Source organism: Cordyceps javanica, chromosome 2 (assembly GCF_051103115.1).
Source record: "Cordyceps javanica chromosome 2, complete sequence".
Classification (NCBI taxonomy): Eukaryota; Fungi; Ascomycota; class Sordariomycetes; order Hypocreales; family Cordycipitaceae; genus Cordyceps; species Cordyceps javanica.
Window position 1 is genome coordinate 3905790 of NC_139296.1, and position 17746 is coordinate 3923535.

The 17746-nt window shown below is 55.8% G+C and overlaps 8 protein-coding genes across 8 annotated transcripts; 4 read left to right on the plus strand and 4 right to left on the minus strand.

The window, feature by feature from the left end:
• Positions 1–50: 50 nt before the first annotated feature.
• On the minus strand, positions 51–1500 carry V2A60_003679 (Snf7-domain-containing protein; the record flags this gene model as incomplete). The annotated part of the gene is made up of 2 exons (XM_083255006.1): positions 51–1371; positions 1451–1500. 2 exons carry the CDS (start codon positions 1498–1500, stop codon positions 51–53), a joined length of 1371 nt encoding a protein of 456 aa, XP_083111132.1.
• A 751-nt stretch (positions 1501–2251) lies between these two features.
• Positions 2252–4040, minus strand: V2A60_003680 (glycoside hydrolase family 125 protein; the record flags this gene model as incomplete). Its single annotated transcript, XM_083255007.1, has 3 exons — positions 2252–2538; positions 2604–3811; positions 3913–4040. 3 exons carry the CDS (start codon positions 4038–4040, stop codon positions 2252–2254), a joined length of 1623 nt encoding a protein of 540 aa, XP_083111133.1.
• Positions 4041–5071: 1031 nt separating this feature from the next.
• Positions 5072–5645, plus strand: V2A60_003681 (uncharacterized protein; the record flags this gene model as incomplete). Its single annotated transcript, XM_083255008.1, has 4 exons — positions 5072–5158; positions 5218–5297; positions 5430–5483; positions 5543–5645. The coding sequence occupies 4 exons, from the start codon at positions 5072–5074 to the stop codon at positions 5643–5645; spliced, it is 324 nt and encodes a 107-aa protein (XP_083111134.1).
• Positions 5646–5842: 197 nt separating this feature from the next.
• V2A60_003682 (NuA4 histone acetyltransferase complex catalytic subunit ESA1) lies at positions 5843–7345 on the minus strand (the record flags this gene model as incomplete). Its single annotated transcript, XM_083255009.1, has 1 exon — positions 5843–7345. The coding sequence occupies one exon, from the start codon at positions 7343–7345 to the stop codon at positions 5843–5845; it is 1503 nt and encodes a 500-aa protein (XP_083111135.1).
• Positions 7346–8151: 806 nt separating this feature from the next.
• V2A60_003683 (3'-5' exonuclease) lies at positions 8152–9273 on the plus strand (the record flags this gene model as incomplete). Its single annotated transcript, XM_083255010.1, has 1 exon — positions 8152–9273. The coding sequence occupies one exon, from the start codon at positions 8152–8154 to the stop codon at positions 9271–9273; it is 1122 nt and encodes a 373-aa protein (XP_083111136.1).
• A 211-nt stretch (positions 9274–9484) lies between these two features.
• V2A60_003684 (uncharacterized protein) lies at positions 9485–11128 on the minus strand (the record flags this gene model as incomplete). Its single annotated transcript, XM_083255011.1, has 4 exons — positions 9485–9595; positions 9654–9909; positions 9976–10649; positions 10727–11128. The coding sequence occupies 4 exons, from the start codon at positions 11126–11128 to the stop codon at positions 9485–9487; spliced, it is 1443 nt and encodes a 480-aa protein (XP_083111137.1).
• A 1796-nt stretch (positions 11129–12924) lies between these two features.
• V2A60_003685 (ribonuclease H2 subunit C) lies at positions 12925–13578 on the plus strand (the record flags this gene model as incomplete). The annotated part of the gene is made up of 3 exons (XM_083255012.1): positions 12925–13063; positions 13170–13432; positions 13537–13578. The coding sequence occupies 3 exons, from the start codon at positions 12925–12927 to the stop codon at positions 13576–13578; spliced, it is 444 nt and encodes a 147-aa protein (XP_083111138.1).
• An 863-nt stretch (positions 13579–14441) lies between these two features.
• V2A60_003686 (MCM DNA helicase complex subunit MCM6) lies at positions 14442–17385 on the plus strand (the record flags this gene model as incomplete). Its single annotated transcript, XM_083255013.1, has 2 exons — positions 14442–14713; positions 14781–17385. The coding sequence occupies 2 exons, from the start codon at positions 14442–14444 to the stop codon at positions 17383–17385; spliced, it is 2877 nt and encodes a 958-aa protein (XP_083111139.1).
• Positions 17386–17746: the final 361 nt, after the last annotated feature.

A 17746-nucleotide genomic window follows, 5' to 3' on the forward strand; every position in this document is an offset into this window, starting at 1 on the left:
AACAAAAACCTGTACACGCACGCACCCACCCACGCACGTTTTCCATCTGTCTATTCTGTAAGCGACAGCTTCCCGATGCCAGTTTCCGAGGTGGGCGACTTTTCTCTCGCGGGCTGCTTTTGCGGCGACGCCGCGGGCACCTCGGGGAGGCTGTCGACGGCCTCCTGGGCCGCGTCGGCGCGCCTCGACTGCTCCCGCTCCTCCTCCTTCTCCTTCTCGGCCTCCTCCTCCTGCTTGGCCTCGGCCTCGCGCTCCATGGCGGCGAGCTCGTCGTCAATCTCGCCCTCGTCGACGGGCGCGCCGGTGGACTCGGCCAGGATGGCGGCGAGCTCGTCCGTGTCGGCGACGCGGTCGCGCAGCTCGTCCATGACGGCGTCGACGCGGTCAGGCGCGCCGACCCGGGCGTTGAGGCCGCGCAGCACGCCGCTCGACGCCTCGAGGGCCCGCACGACGGCGACGTTGTCGGCGGCCTGCTCGATCCTGTCGGCCGTCTCCTCGAGCTGGCTGAGCGTCGCGTAGCGCGTCGACAGCGTCTGCTCGGCCGCCTTCTTCTGCCGCAGCGCGGCCAGCGCCGACACCTTGCTCTTGCGCGCGAGGGCCCGCTTCGCGTCCAGCTCGAGCTCGTCGATCCGGGCGCTCAGGAGGTCGGCCTGGTGCTTGACCCGGAGCGTGACCTCCTTCAGCGACGCGATGGCTCGGTCGTCGTCTGTGATGCCGGCCTGGTCCCCGACGCCCCTGACCCGCACGATGCGGCCGTCGTACTCTACGATGCCCTTGTCCCGGGACAGATAGCACAGCAACACGTTCATGTCCGCCTCGGACAGCCGCTGACCGGAAATCAGGTCCGAAGCAAACGTGTTGTAGAACTGTGACTTTGTAAAGACGCGATCGAATTTGGACGTGTGCTCGGCCATGATGTCGCTAAACTGCCTCGTCGCCGCCTCCACGTTCTCGAGCAGCACGTACCGGCCCTTGGGCAGCGTGTCGTCGCCCCTGGACGGGTCCACGATGCCCATCTGCCGCAGCGTCCAGCCCACGACGGCCCATGGCACGCCGGACCAGCTCCTCTGGAAGACGCTCTGCTGCGCCTGGAGGAACGTCTGCAGCGGGAACATGGCGTGGGCGGCGACGGACTCGCGGACCACGGTGCCGAGGGCCAGCGGCTGCCCAAACTGCCGGCTCTCCAGCTTCCGCAGCAGCGAGTCTTCGAGGTCGAGTACTAGCATGTCTGCGCCGGCGCCTTGCGACAGGAGGCCGCGGCTCGCCAGCAGCGACAGCGCGTGCCGCCACGCCGTCACGTTGGCGCTGTAGCCGTCGGGGTTGAGCGTTCGCTGCGGTCGGAAGTCGGCGTACAGGGCGGGTAGCCTGGCTCTGTAACAAGGCAAAGAGTATCAGCACCGGCCGGGGGGGAAACAGGCCACACGAGCAAGGAGGGGCGGAGGAGATGTACTTTCGAAAATTGGTGTCATTCTGGGCGAGAAACTCGGCAAGCTCACCCATGGTGGCGAGCTGTCTGTCGTGGAAATAACAAAGTGCCGGATGGCCCAAGAAGACAAACGAGTGATGGCCAGATAAACCTATGAATCATAAAGGGGGTTAAAGTAGCTGGATGAAGGCTACCAGCTGCGACATGTTTTGTGCCGTGAATGGTGGTTGTCCCCAGCGATGAGGTATGTAGTAGACAGTAGTACACGTTTGGTGCCCATGTGGATGCCAGCATACCTAGCTCGCTAGCACCTTCAGCTTCGGGTATTAATAAGTCTAGAATCGTAACTCTACCATATATTATAAAAGTGAACCTAGCAGCATGCGAATATTCTCTCCAAGACATGACCTTTTTATCCAAATTTTACAATCTAAACCTCAACTACTACAAATGCCCGCTTTCCTGCCAGGCTTGTAAGCGGACCGGCAGGCGGCGGCTTGAGAATGACCTACCCAGCATGTACAACTTTGAAAATCAACGAGGGAAAATGAGCCCTACACCTAATTCACACATAATGTATCCATGTACGATGGTCTCAAGGCAGCCGAAGCCTCTTTGGGTCAACGCAAAAATCAGGATGCACCATCTCTTGCGTCACAGATGTGCACAATCCAACTAGTGGTGCAGGGGCCGAGGTTGTCCACTCTCGCTGTTCACCATATACCAGCCTGTAGTCGCAGGTAAGCGCAAGAGAAAACAAGTATAAACAAATCATAGGGTAGTTCATTCAATTCATTTCTACTCTAGCATGCCTACGCTATTCCCTCAGGCCGCGCCGATATGGTAGGGCTCCGCGCCACGTCCAAAGATGAGGTGAGGCTTGCGCTTGGCCAAGTCGAGAATGGTCACGGCAAAAACACCATTGGCCCAAGCAAACCAGCTGCGCGTATATTGGGCGACGTAGTTGACATCGACACTCTCGTGGACGAGGCCTCTGAGAGAGGCGCCAAGGACCATGTTGACGCACTCCATAATCTCTTCGTCATCGTCAGATGTCTGGGCTTGGACCAGCAAGCTCATGGGCCACGCATTCCTCAGACCGATATGAGGACCTGTTTCTGTATGTTAGGAGTGCACTACACTGTGAATACTGGCAGCTACAGGGATATGAACTCACCTCCGATACCCTTGAACTCCTTACCAGTAAGGTAGTATGGGTTTCCTCGCTTGCTGAGAAGCATCTTGCGGGTATTTTGGTAAACAGGGTCCTTGACGTCGACAAAACCCATCAACGGCAACGCCAGCAGCGAAGGGTAGTTTGCATCGTCCATGATGATGGATGAGCCAAAACCATCTACTTCGTACGCAAAGACCTTGCCAAATATCTTGTGCTCAACGATTCCGTGTTCCATGACACCTTGGCGCATCGTTTTACTCCATTTCTCGAGCTCAGTGCCTACAGAAATTTTGCCAATTTTATTCAGCATGGTAGCAGCCCGGCTCAATTCAACTGACATCATTGCGTTGGCCGGGATGAAGAAGCCGAGAATGGTGGCATCGTCGCTGGGGCGAAAAGCCGACCGCACGAGACCGGTACCGCCGTTGAGAGGGTTGCCCACACCCCCGAGGTTGAGCGTCTCAGTCCCCGCAGTAGTCTTGCGTTGAAAGGAATAGCTGTTTCTCACGTAGTGGCCGTCCTCGTCAAACGTTGGTCGTGACTGCTCTTCGAGGACTTGCAAAACAGACTCGACTGCCAGAAACCACCGCTTGGTGACAAAGTCGGAGGAGCCCGTGTGCTCGTAAAAGTCGTTTCCAATCTTGAGGAAGTGTGCGAGCGAGTCAAGCTCGTACTTGCACTCGAAAACGGCGCTCGGCTCGTAGGCCGGGTAGACGACATCGTCCTGGCCATTGGCCGTGACAGGCAGGTCGCTGATGGGCGGCGGCTGAAACGCGTTGCAGTAGGGTGCCGCGATGACGTACTCGGACTGCGTGTTGATGGCGCCGAGGATCAGCTCGAAGATGGCCGGGTCCTTGGCGGCGAGCTCCTGGTACGGGCGCAGCTGGTTTGTCGAGTCGCGCAGCCACTCAGCAATGATGTCGCCGGTGATGACAAAGCTCTGGGGCCCGTTCCAGGCGTCGTCGTCCTCGGCCCATCGAGAGCCGGTCATGCGGACGAAGCCCTGGTCCTTGTCCTTGCTGTGGAATCTGACCGTGGTGTCGGTGGTCGAGGGGAAGGCGTTCTCGAAGAGGCGTGCCAGGTCTGCGTCCTGGATACGCGAGGTGACGTCGTGTATGACCTTTTCGATAGCTTCGGAGTGAAATGTCCGGCATTCGGGAGAAGGTCTTTGGAAGGGAAGCTGGAGCTTGCCGGTGCTCAGAGGGCGACTATTGACAGGTTAGCTGCGCGCGCCAACCATGGTCGCCCCGGTCTCCTGCTCCGAATCCTCCTTTGACTGTCTCGGCGCATAATGCATATGAAGACGTACTGCAAGTAGGTAGCGTAAGTAGCATAATTAGGACAAGCCTTGCTAAGAGGAGCTTGCTTTGGCTCCCCGGCGTCTGCGTAAACAGCAGCGACGACGGCCAGCAACCCGGCGAGCCACCGCGCAGCCATGGCGCCAGTTACGACGGGGTGCCCTGTGATGAATCCTGCGGCGTCAAGTTTTCGGAGAAACCAGGTTTAATGGTATGGCTGAGACAATATGCGCGAGGGAGAGACAAGCCTGATGGTTGGTCAACTTGGCAGCAACCAGGTGCCAGGCAGTTGGCAGGTTGGAAGGAGCTCAGAGCTCTTTGCGCATCGCATGCCCCAGCGGGTTTTAGGCGAGGCTGCGTGGCTCCATTTTAGCGCGTCATAGTGGGCATCTTCGGTTCGCCGCTGAACCGTTTGCCGTTGACACCGACCCTGGCGTGTGCCTGGAACTGCACTGGTCGAATGTCTTGAATAATCACTATTCATTACTCAATTGTATTCTGGAGCCTACCGTACTGGCACTTGGAGTCTGGAGAGTCTGGACTTTTGCCCAATCACTCATAGGGAACAAAAAGTTCACAGCACAGACACGCTGATCCGAGCCTCGCCCAGGTCGATGCGACTCGATGCGACTCTAGCCGGTTTATTACCTCGGGCCATTTGCATTTCCACTGACTACCAATGAGACCAACTAATTTATATCGAAACTGGGGGCCCATCAATCGATATCCCGTTCTTCTTCGGATGCCAGACGCTCAGATCATCGCTTATTTGGGACGACACCTGCATTAGGCATTGGCTCACCTGCAGGGTACCCTTCAAGCGTGAGGTCCGACAAAACTCTAAATGCAGTTGGAGGCACACAAGTTGTAGCCCCAGAGGGCCAAATAAGTATAGGGTTCTCTTTTGAAAGGCCATGGGATGGACTACCACAATCAGTACTCCGACAAGTATCCCATATCATCGTGGCTCGGACCTCGAAAACGTGGCCGGCGGGCCGAACATGGGGAGATGAAATGCCGTAAAGCCGCTACTACCGGGAAGTAAGAAGACGCGAAATCCCGAATGTCACTATAAATAACCAAGAGTTCTTTCTCTCGTATCCGTGCTTCCATTTATCTTTCCCTGGTGTCAGGACAATTATGCGTGAGTCGACACTTGCATAGATCATCATGCGTCTCGTTACCCTTCTCATGGGCGTCGTTGCCGTCGCTCTTGGTGCCATCGCCGACGACATCACGCTCCCTAGTGGTGTTGCTGTAAGGACATCTTGATTGGCCATCATGCTCGCATCAGAGACTGATACACAAACGTATAGATCCGCTTAAATCCCGTCAGGGGCTCGGGGTATTGGGATATCGCGGCAGGCCAGCCTTGTTCCAACCTCGGCATTCTAAAGTGAGTGTAGATACTCATGTCACAAAAGAGCAAAAGAGCGAAGAAAAAGAAACAAAGAAGGAAAAAGGAAAAGCAAAGCAAAGAATATAGGGAAATCACCCAGTCACCGCATCGGACATTAACACCTCGCAGGCCCCTCTGGAACCAAGCCATCGTCGCTCCTTGGGCACAGTGCCGACTCTATCAGTATGTGCTTGCCCTCTCGCCTCAGCCGGTCTTGAACAATATAGCTGACGAATGGCCAGACATCTTGATTGCTACGATGAGCTGTTCGATCATAGGCTTGGGGGTGGTGTCTATAACATCACTCAGCTCAACTTCCAGTCCATCTACTGCCCGTTTCGGTGAAAACGCAAGTACAGATTCTTCGTCCGTGATATCTATTTTTCTTAGAACAAACAACACCATAATAAAAACAAACTTTTTTTTTGCTGCAGCCATCTTCTTTTTACTATTCTTATTGATTTACTAAATTGGGTATCATGATATATTGTATTTCTGGTTTGCGCACTGCTGCCCACGCCAAGCTGAATGCGCGCCCCCGTCTACCATCCCCACGTACGGCTAGATGCTGTAAACACCGGCGGCTTCCACTGCACCTTGGCAGGATCCAGAGTGCGTCTCGGCTTGAGGAGTCGCTTTTCTCGCTGCTCAATCAGCTTTTCAGGAATCACAATCTTGTGATCACTCTTGTGGTACACTTGCATCTTCATTGCCTGCAGTGTATGCTCCACGTCCACCGTCGTCATCGCCAGCGCCGACGAAATCGCCTCAATTGTCACCTTCTCCCCACGCTCACAGGCGCCAACCAGCAAGTCTAGAATGTTCTCTGCCCAGTATTGACGATAACTGAGTAGTCCCAAATCAGAAAGTGGTTTCTCGGGAGACCCCAGCTTGCCTTCAATCTTGGACAGCTCATACGAAAACTGGATGAGGAGTCGTCCGTAGCCTTTTCTCTGGTATTGCGGCAATGTTAAGATGCATGCAACATTGTAGCCGTCTGCGCTTTCCTTTTCTTTGGAGAAATATCCCACAAACGGGAAGCCCTTGTCGGTGCGCGCAGCCATGACGTAAAACAAGAATGGGTCGACATCATAATACAACGTCTTGTGATCCAAGAACATTTTCGACACCAAGCACAGATTTCGGCACCACGTTCGTTGACGTCTGCCATCAATCTCAAAAAAAGATACGTAGTCGTCTCTGTATATTTCGTTGCCGGGTGGGTGTTGGAGCGTGCACTTGCGACGGTGGCGGTCGAAGGAGAACTCGTCACCGTAGTAGCTCAGACAAAACTCGCAGATGAAGATGATGTCCTCGCCGCTGAACGACTCCGGGTAAGGTGAAAAGTACCAGGGAAACAGATCAAATTTGCCAAACTGCACCTTGGAAATATTTCGAATGCGCGAGACCTCGGTCGGGTTTTGTGTCATGGAGCCGGAAGTTCTGAGCTTCTCAATTTCCTCCTCGCGGCTGAACTCCTCCTTGTCCTCCTCCTTTTCATCAATGTCCATCTCGTCACCGCCGGCTGGTGTCGCCGCGGGGGTCGTGCCGGGCCCAGCGCTGTCGAGGGCCTGCAAATCGCCGTCGGGGCCGACCGAGGCAGACTTGCGCTGCGATTCAACGAAGTCGCTCCATGGGTGCGGTGTCGTCGCTTCCGATTTTATCGAATCCTCACGTTTTCCGGGCCTCTTTTGGTTCTTCTTGGCAACCGCCGCTTTCTTGATGGCGCCCGAGGGCACCTTTTTCTTGTTGCCCTCTTTAGGCTTGTCTTTGTCGGGATTCGGCCACTCGACCTCCTGCGACAGGTCGATGCGTGCCAGAGGGACCCATTCGTCCAGACGTTTGTTGAAGTTGTCAAAGTTGCAGTAGAATTGCTTGCCGCTCTTGGTCTGTTTGATGCTCAGAATCTCGGCGCGGCGCGGCTGGCCGTCCTTGTTAACCCATGCAATGACGCCAGTTGCTAGTGTGTCGGGCGTGGCAAAGGACTTGAGGCGTGGCACGTCAGCGCCGACAGCTGGCTCTCCATTGGATGGGCCTGCAGTCATCTCGATGAAAAGTGGTCGGGGCGCGGGCAAGATTGATGGAAACGATAGGGAGCTTGCGATGCGCACGCGAAAGAAACGAGATGCAGAGGATGACTTTACGGTGCTTGCGCAACGGCAGAAAACGAACCAAGTGGCGGGTGGCGTCGAGCTAGGCAGGCGGTGACAAAGGACCCCACGCCCAAGCCTGCAACTAGTTAACGAGTCAGTCTTGCAGCCAAGCTACCTATACATGCATCACCCAAAACTTGTGTGAAATGTTCCAAAATCAATTGCGACGACTTCAAACGCTTTAATGGGGCTTACCTACGGCACTTAATCCGAATCGATCGATGGTGCTACTATTGCTGCTCAGTGTGAAGAATGGCTTAAAGCGAACGGCTTCTCTCAACACACGTCTCATCACTGTATCATCTGGCAATTGAGAGATTGTCCAGGAACCGGACGCTGGATCTGAATCGTTCCGAAAACAAGAGGAACACTAGTATACAAAACACTTGGTACTTTGTTGTGTTCTTGCAGTAGCCAGCGCCCCATCAGCTTACGAGAACCGTTCATGGCAACGTGCTCGCCAGAAAAAGAGCGCGGGGTCAGATGCTTCGTCTTACTCGTCATAAACTATTCAGGATGAGATAAAACTACTCATCTGCTCCTCAATTTTTTTTTGAGACAAAGTAGAACATTGGAGGTGGAATGACCCTGTACAAGTCGTTGTGCTCTGGTAGACTTACACAACCAGTGTGGCCCACACATAACTAACCCATCGTAGGCGCGCCCGAAACCAAGATTTTTAAACTCTACCGTGAGCAATGCCAGCTTGGCAGACCACCGTCAACCGCGTCATATTTGGCCGAAAACAGCGCTATGAATTGATTTCCAGAGACAAAATCATGGCTAGCCTATCATCCAACTGGAAAAAACTCCAGGCAAAACTCAAGGGCGAAGCAGAGTCTAAACCCAGCGCGAAGCGCAAGGCAGACCAAGACTTGTCCAGTGCCCCCAAAAAGGCTAAGAAGCCGAAAAGCGGAAGCAGAAGCGGCAGCAGCAGCAGCAGCAAATCGGTCAGCGCAGCGAGTAAGAGCCCGCGGGAGTCTGTACTCAAGAGATTAAACGGCATCGGGAGTGGTCGCGCCGGCGGCGGCAGCAGGATGGGCGCAGCTCAAAGCGCCATGGCAAAGGATGAGCCAAAGCACGGCTTGCGCCCCTCGGCCGCTCTCTGGGGCGCGGCGAGCGGCATCTCCCCCGAGGCCCTCGCCGAAGCGTACCAGCTCGGCTCCCGGGACAGCTCTATGGTGATGGCAAGGCAAAACGACAAGGTCAACGCGGGTCTGACGCCGGGCCTCGAGCTGGGCAAGTACGTCGCCATGGACTGCGAGATGGTCGGGGTCGGCCCGGGCGGGCACGAGTCGGCGCTCGCGCGCGTCAGCGTCGTCGACTTCCACGGCCGGCAGGTCTACGACTCGTACGTGCGGCCGCGCGAGCGGGTGACGGACTGGCGCACGCCCGTGAGCGGCGTCTCGCCGCGGGAGATGGCCGCCGCGCGCGACTTTGCCGACGTGCAGCGCGACGTGGCCGCCCTGCTCGACGGCCGCGTCCTCGTCGCCCACGACGTCCGCCACGACCTCGACGCGCTGCGGCTCAGCCACCCGCCGCGCGACATCCGCGACACGGCCCGCCACGCCGCCTTCCGGCGCCACGCCCACGGGCGCAAGCCGGCGCTGCGCGTCCTCGCGCAGACGCTCCTCGACGTCGAGATCCAGGACGGCGCCCACTCCAGCGTCGAGGACGCGCGCGTGACGATGCTGCTGTTTCGGCGGAACAAGTCCGAGTTTGACGTGGATCACGCCAATCGATACGGGTCAAAACCGGCGGCTGCGATGCCGGGCAGCTCAAGTACAAAAATGGCCAAGAAGAAGAAGAAGAAGCGGTAAAGAAAATATGGTTATTGTTTTTTTATGCCAGAATCTACCATGACGCGAAAAAAAGACAAGTCGTGTATATAAGCTGCATCTCGATACCCACCAAAGCGCATAAAAATGTATATATATGTATAGAGAGAGAGAGAGAGAGAGAGAGAGAGAGCCGTTCACATGATATGAAAGGTATACAGAAAAGAAAAACCAAGTCGCTGTCGATCGGCCGTTACAGAGGGATGCCCTCCATGAATTCAAGTGTTCGCTCGCGTCCTACAGTAATGATGACATCGCCGAGGGTCTTTGTGATGAAACCTGCCTCGCAGTAGGTAAAGTAGTACTGCCACTGGTTAGCACGGCTTGCGTCTCGCAGGGTTCGTCGCAACTATTATGCTCACCTCCCACTTTCTTTTGAAAACATTGACGGCTTCCTTTGTCATGTCAGGATGCTGTCTCAGAAGAGCCGGCCGGATCTTGCTCTCAAAGGTGCCCATGAACTGCTCCCGCCACAGGCGCAGCGTCCGGGCGTAGTGGCCGCCAATGTTTTCGACGTTTTCGACAATCAGTGTCCCCTTGGACTGCGTAGTGATGTGCTTGAGAAGCTCTGCAGTCGAGGGGAGATAACCTCCCGGGAAGATGTAGTGCGAAATAAAGCTAGAGACGTGATGAGCGACAATGATGCATGCTAATAAGCGCGCGGGGGGGGTTAATGGTGCGTACTCTGTCTTTTTCGCATACGCCTCGCATCGGCATTCCGGCATTGTGATGCACTGAAACATGGCGACGCCGCCATCTTCCTTGAGGAACCTGTCGATGCAGCTAAAATATGTTGCCAGATATTCCCTCCCCACGGCCTCGAGCATCTCAATGGAGACAATCTTGTCGAATCGTTTGCCGTCGGGTAGTTGGAGCTCTCTATAATCGCACAGAAGCACCGTGATGCGGTCTTGTAACCCGGCTGCCGCTATCCGCTCTTCTGCTAGGGACTTTTGTTCTTTGGAAAGCGTCAAGCTGGTGACACGGCATCCTGTCCTGGACACAGCCTCAATGGCAAACGAGCCCCATCCGGTGCCAATCTCCAGGACGTGGTCGTCCGGCTTGATTCGGCAGCCGTCGACGAAGCGGTGAAGCTTGCGGAGTTGCGCATTCTCCAGCGACTCTTTGCTGTCCGTCCTTGTGATGTCGCCCAGGCGGTCCCATACGGCGCAGGAATATGTCATGTCGGGGGAGAGGAAGGCGGCAAACATGTCGTTGCTGATGTCGTAATGTGCGGAGATGTTGAGGAGCGCGCTGCCCAGGGCATTGTTGGCACGAGCCACGGCCGAAATGGCGTCCGATATGCTGGATATCCAAGTCACGCCGTCGCCCAGCTGTTCTCTGTTGGCGATGAAGAGCTGCGTGTGGGCATTTTAAATTAGCTGTGCACACGCCGAATCATGAGTCGGAGCGTTCGTCATGGCTAGGGGCATACTTGGAAGAAGGACGTCAGGTCCTGGCATTCGACGTCGCCGAGCATGAAGGCTTCCGAGAATCCCATGTCGCCAAAGAGAAACAGGCGCATCCAAAAGGCGTCATTCTTGACAATGACCTCGACTCGAGGCACGGTGGTGGCGCGGCGCGTTGCGCTGGCCTCGACATTGGACAGATCCATGCTGCCGTCGAGCTTCTGGCCAAAGACGTGTCGGGTGCCGGCGGGCTCGTCGACGAGCAGAAGAGTACCAATCTCAATCTTGGACAGGAGGGAGAGCAGCGCGGGACGTGCGACGGCCAGGGCCGGCTTCCATGTAAGACCACCGATGACACCTCGGGCGGCCTCGACGGCGCGAGTCGCCGGCGCCGTGATGACGGCGGGGAGTGAAGGAAACGGAACCATTGCTTCAATGGGGATTGCACAGCACAAACAAACGAGGCCGGCTAGTTGCTACAACTGTTTACGATCCGGCGGGGACGGGGGAGGTGGCGACGGATACTATACATATACAGCTACTTGGGCCTGCCCGTTCCGACGAGGCCTTAAGAACAAAGTCGCCGGCCGGGAGGGAGGGAGGGGGGGTAAGCTTGGACGCAGCGCTCTAACAACAGTCCGATCCTGGAAACCACTGGCTATCTTAACACATTGGGAAACGCATCGTCGGGGAGCGCCACTTTAGTATTGGCCGCAGATGAGGGGGGGGGGGGGCAACTGGGCTGCCAAACTGGCTTTACTTGACGATGTGGATTATGACTAGCACGGGCTCGCGATCGGGTGAGAGTTGCACCAATCTGGCCCTCGGGAGCCCAGCAAGCCGAGAGCGAGATGGACTCTTTCTCCCAATCTCCACAGGGAAAAAAAAAAGAAGTGGGATAATAAGCTAGCCCGTCCCTTCTAGCGGCCGAGAGATTTTGATTCCAAAGCGTCATGGAAAGAGAGGGCCGGACGACGGAAACAAGACCAACGGGATGATGGTGGCTGGACGCGACTTTTGATTCGTCGAGTGCGAGAATACTACCTAGGTGATAAGTACGTACTTTTTTGTCCCACTGCTCGCATGCGCGCCCGCGCCCTGATGCAAGCAAGACGAAGCCGTCTCAGACATCGGGGGGGGGGGAGGGTGCGGGGAGTTGCAAGTCAAGTATTGCGTAGAAACGGGTGAGAGCCGTGCGTGATCAGTAACCAGTTCGGCCAGTGTACATACGTAACGTACAACTGGTTACAGAGTACAGATAACAAGGTGCTCGACCCTGAAACTGTGCATGTTACCGGGCAGCCCATGTACTTGACACGATCCGGAGACGAGGCCCGTCATAGCGCGTCCACACGCGGAGTCGGGCTCCGTGTAGGATGCAACGCCACTCCCCAACACCCGGCATCGCCACCATTTTTTTTTTTTAGTTCCTGAAACAGAAACCAGATGACCCTTTTTTTTCGGCAAGATGCACAAGTCGGTTATCCATCCCAGGTTGCTGCATCTGAAAAAATGGGAGAAAGAGAGAGACAGAGAGAGAGAGAGCCGCGTCGGATGACGTCAATCTGGCGTGCAGGAGAAATATTGGAGGTGGCAGGATGTAGACAAGTCGCAGGCCAAGCTGCAGGCAATAAAGGCCATGCAGCGGGTAATAACCCAAAGTACTTTATTATATTGCGATATCCGAGTGGTTGCATGGTGATGGTCTACGCTGCGTGGTGTGACTGGGTGGGCTCCGACATGTTGAGTCAACATACATGGCTTTGAATTTTGTGACAAAATCCAGGCTATAATTTGCAGACGTCTTTTTCTTCTCTTGTTTCCCACCAACCAGTCAACAGCCCTTCAGACAGAGTCCGCACATTTGGGCCAGACGGTATTGGCAATGGTCGGCCTCCCGTCGCCGGTGTTATCAATTCTGGCAGTGAACACAAGCTGGCCATTTGGGCTTGCGCAGACGCCATTTCAACGTGAATAGGACGAGGGGTCGGCGATTTCCTGGAATGTGCAAAATAAAAGAAAAAAAGTCCTTTTATTGTGGTTTATAAGTGAATGTGTCGCAGCTTGACCAGTTGCCAGGCCAAGATGCCTGTTCTGTGTCTGCCATCACGTGCACACGCGCCGAACCCTGTGTTTAGCTGGGAGCTTGCAAGATCCTGACTGTACTTCTTCAAGCCTCGTCTTATACTCAAATTGCACCTTTCAGAACCCGATTTCTTTCAAAATGAGTAGCCCTACGATGATGTCCCTTGAGGAAGGCTCCGAAATAAAAAATGTGACTGCCAATCTGCTACCCTGCCGCATTCATCACGATGGCCCCGTCGACCCCGTTGGCGCATACTGGAAGCCTGTGAGCAACCCAGGTACGAAAATCGACACTTGCTAGCGTAACGCTGGTAAGAATTAAATCAAGTAAAACCAAAAAGGACAAACGAAGGGACCCTACTTACACACTGCCATTCTCTGTAGACGATAGCAAAGAAGCATACTTTCGCGGCCGAAAACTAAAGGGCAAGACGCTGCCTCTACCCCCCGGCTACCGTGGCGTAGTTGTCGAGCGCGCTGCCGACGAGTTGAAAAAGGAAACGCCACTGTCGACTGACGGCCAAGGGGTCCATGATGACGATGTGGTCGCTATGGAAACCGTCGGCGCGATGCGGGTGACGGGCAAGTTTGACGACATGGTGATTTGGTCCCACGAGTCCATGGCCACCGCTGCGGCAGACCCGTACGTGCGAAGCGTTGAGGAATGGTTGCAAGTCTCAAAAAAGGCAAGTATTGAAATTCCACGTCGTGCGTGGTAATCTTGTCAGAAGCACGACTGACACGGGAACAGATTCATGACTTCGAGGACGAGAACAGCGACAAGACGACATAAGAACAACTCTTACGCGAAGCTTACATGATGATAACGAGTCGCACGAGGTCATGGGGGCGGACGCGACTCGGAAATCTACTGCATGCTGCGCAAATATGCGCACTCTACAGTACGTGACTTGACGAGTTCAAGTGCACGCGTAATTACTGCAAATAGATGGGCATACATGTTACGGCAATCTTCTGGTCCTCGCACAAATCACTCGAGATACTGGAGTCACCTTGAAAACACGCCAGGGTCATTACAATGTTCGGCCATTACTATGAAGACACGACTGATCCCGTGCGCATGGCAGCCATCGTTGTGCTGGCTACGTGCAGCGTACCTAGGCAGTGAGGCGCCGATTAGGCTATCCAGTACGGAGTACTCTTTCGACTACGGTAGCTAAAGCCCACACGACATAATGTACACTTATAAGATGCAAGCATAGATAAATACCAGCTACGAAGCAATCATTTTTCTGCTGAATACATCGTAGTTCTCTTTGACACTCATCTCGCCCTTGCGCAGCGCCCCACGCTCTCTGCCCTCGTTGTGGCTCTCGCGGCAAATCAATTAAAAGTCGCGTCCAGGGCAGCCCCTCGAACGCGTCTCTGACGCGTTTTCGCGTAAAGTGTTTCCCATGTCCCACCCTCCCACCACCACCACCACCAACTAACTGCCCCATCGCATTTCACACTCTGGTAATAGGCTTCCATCATTTCTCGCCCTCTGGAAAAGTTGACGACTTTTTTTTCATTACGCTTCACCACCGTCAGAATCGTTGATCCGTGTTTCTCTTTTTGCGCAACTTTCATCTTGCACCAAATATCCCCTGCGAACCGATAGACGCAGCGCACACCGCTCACCCACACCAACCCATCATGGCTCCCTCGAGCGACGCCGGGTTCATGATGTCGGACGCTCCGTCCGTTGCGCCGCACCGGCGAAACATGGGCTTTCCGTCCTCTTCATCTGCACGGCCTCGCGGACCGCCTTCAGAGAACCTCGGAGCCCCCAGCGAGGATGGCACAGAAGGCTTCGCCGACGATCAGATACCTCGCAGCAGCCGCCCAAACAATCAGACACATGTACCCCGCGTGCAGGACCGCATCGGCGCCCTCGTCCAGGAGCATTTCGCCGCCTTTGTTGAGAGGTACGATATTCTGGATCAAAACTCGAGCATGCACAGCAGACCTTATACTGACATTGGCTTTGCGCAGCTTCACCGAAGAGCCTGTTCTTTCTGGCGCGCCCGCCTCTAGCGCCGTCACCACAGATAAATTCTACATCGCTCAAATAAGAGCCATGCGATCATACTCGCTGTCGACCTTCTACGTCGACTTCAAACACTTGGCTTCATGGGAAAACGGTAGTTTGGCCGACGGTGTCATGCGCCAATACTACCGCTTCCTCCCTTTCATCACCGCGGCGCTCAACCAGCTCATTGCCAAGTATGAGCCTCAGTACTACCGTGACCACAGACAGCCCACCTCAATGTCGAGTGCTGTGTCCACCTCGGCAGCCAGCCAGATGGGTTCTGCCGGCCAGTCCGATTCCACACACCGCATGAACGAGCATCAGCAGACCGACAAACTCTTTTCCGTCGCATTTTACAACCTGCCGCTCGTCTCGCGCGTCCGCAGCCTCCGCGCCGCCAACATTGGCCAGCTGCTCTCCATCTCCGGTACCGTCACGAGAACGTCCGAAGTCCGTCCCGAGCTGTCGCTCGCTACCTTTGTCTGCGAGGCCTGCCGTGCCGTCGTGCAGAATGTCGAGCAAACCTTCCGCTACACCGAACCCACGCAGTGCCCCAACACCACTTGCAACAATCGTGTGGCTTGGCAGCTGGATATCCGCCGCAGCACCTTTGTGGACTGGCAAAAGCTGCGTGTGCAAGAAAACAGCTCCGAGATCCCCACTGGCTCTATGCCTCGTACAATGGATGTCATTCTCCGTGGCGAAATCGTCGACCGCGCCAAGGCTGGCGAGAAGTGCATCTTCACGGGCGCGTTGATCGTTGTGCCCGACGTCAGTCAGCTCGGCCTTCCGGGTCTGAAGCCCAGCGCGGTTCGTGACGATCGTGGTGCGCCACAACGCGGCGAGGCTGGCGGTGCTGGTGTCACGGGTCTCAAGACCCTGGGTGTCCGCGATCTCACCTACAGACTAGCATTCCTCTCCTGCATGGTGAGTCCCGATACCACGTCAACTGGCAGGTCTGCTGCCGCTGCCGCAGCAGACGCCATCGCTGCCATGACCCAAAACACCGACCCCGACGACAAGCAAAGCGTCGAGCAGGCTCAAGCTACCATCCTGTCGTCCATGAACCATTCCGAAATCGAAGATCTCCGAGCCATGGTGCACGGCGACCACATATACTCTCGTCTGGTTCAGTCAATTGCCCCAATGGTATATGGCCACGAAGTCGTCAAAAAGGGCCTCCTGCTGCAGCTCATGTCGGGTGTCAGCAAGACCACTCCTGAAGGCATGCAGCTGCGTGGTGATATCAATATCTGCATTGTCGGTGATCCATCCACCTCCAAGTCCCAGTTCCTCAAGTACATCTGCTCTTTTGCTCCCCGTGCCGTCTATACATCCGGAAAGGCCTCGTCTGCCGCTGGTCTGACGGCCGCTGTGGTCAAGGATGAGGAGACGGGCGAGTTTACCATTGAAGCCGGTGCGCTCATGCTGGCGGATAATGGCATCTGCGCCATTGACGAGTTTGACAAGATGGACATTGCGGACCAGGTCGCCATTCACGAAGCCATGGAGCAGCAGACCATCTCCATTGCCAAGGCTGGCATCCAGGCCACACTCAACGCGCGCACCAGCATCCTCGCGGCTGCCAACCCCGTCGGCGGCCGCTACGACCGCAAAGCCACGCTGCGCACCAACATCAACATGTCGGCGCCCATCATGTCGCGCTTCGACCTCTTCTTCGTGGTGCTTGACGAGTGTAACGAGCAGGTCGACCGCCACCTCGCCAACCACATTGTCGGCATACACCAGCACCGCGACGAGGCCGTCGAGCCCGAGTTCAGCACCGAGCAGCTGCAGCGCTACATTCGCTTCGCCCGCACCTTTCGGCCCGAGTTCACCGACGAGTCCAAGGAGGTGCTCGTCGAAAAGTACCGCGAGCTGCGCCGGGACGACGCCCAGGGTGGCATCGGCAAGAACTCGTACCGCATCACGGTGCGCCAGCTCGAGAGCATGATCCGCCTCTCCGAGGCCATTGCCAAGGTCAACTGCGTCGAAAACATTGGCCCCGAAATGGTCGTCGAGGCCTTTAACCTGCTCCGCCAGAGCATCATCTCCGTTGAGCACGACGATGTCGAGATGGATGGAGAGATGGAGGAGCCCGAGAGCGGCGATGTCCTCCGCCGCGCGGCAGCCGCCGCGTCCGGCATGGACGTTGAGACCAACGACGACGACGCGGACGCGGCCATGGCAGATGCTAACGCCGCCGCCGCCGCCTCCTCGTCGGGCCGTACCAAGCGCAAGATTACGTACGAAAAATACATCAAGATGGTCAACCTGTTCGTGCACCGCGTCAACTCGGACGAGAGTGGCAGCGGCGACGGCGTCCCCGGCGCCGCCCTCGTCGCCTGGTACCTCGAGCAGGTGGAGACCGAGCTCGCCGGCGAGGACGACTACCACGCCGAAAAGGCCCTCGCCGTCATGGTCCTCAAGAAGATGGTCCGCGAAAACGTCCTCATGGCCCTCCGCGGCGAGGGCCTCGCCGAAGCCGGCTCCGCGGCTACCTCGTCGGCCGTCGACGACGACATTGTCTACGTGCTCCACCCCAACTGCGCCGTGGAGGACTTTTAAAAGGAAAAAACCAGCAAGAAAAAAAGATGGCTTTGTTTCGACCTGGACCGGCGGCGCGGGGGTGGGTCTTCTTGGACGTCTATGTCTGCATGGAGTATGAGTGTTGGTTTGGGTTCATGATATTGGCGGCGCTTGTTTCGTGGCTTTGTTTTTTTTGTTTTTTTCTTTCTCTTTCATGATGACGTGTGGGAAGAACGGCATGGGACTGGGAATTTTCTTTCATGACTGTAGATGGCATGTAATTTCACGAAGTCTTTACTTTACATATGAGCACATTTGAGCGCATACGCTGCTATGCCTGTTCACAGTCCATCTAGGAAGGGGATGGTTAATGGTTCAGCTTGGTGGCGTTGGCGAAATT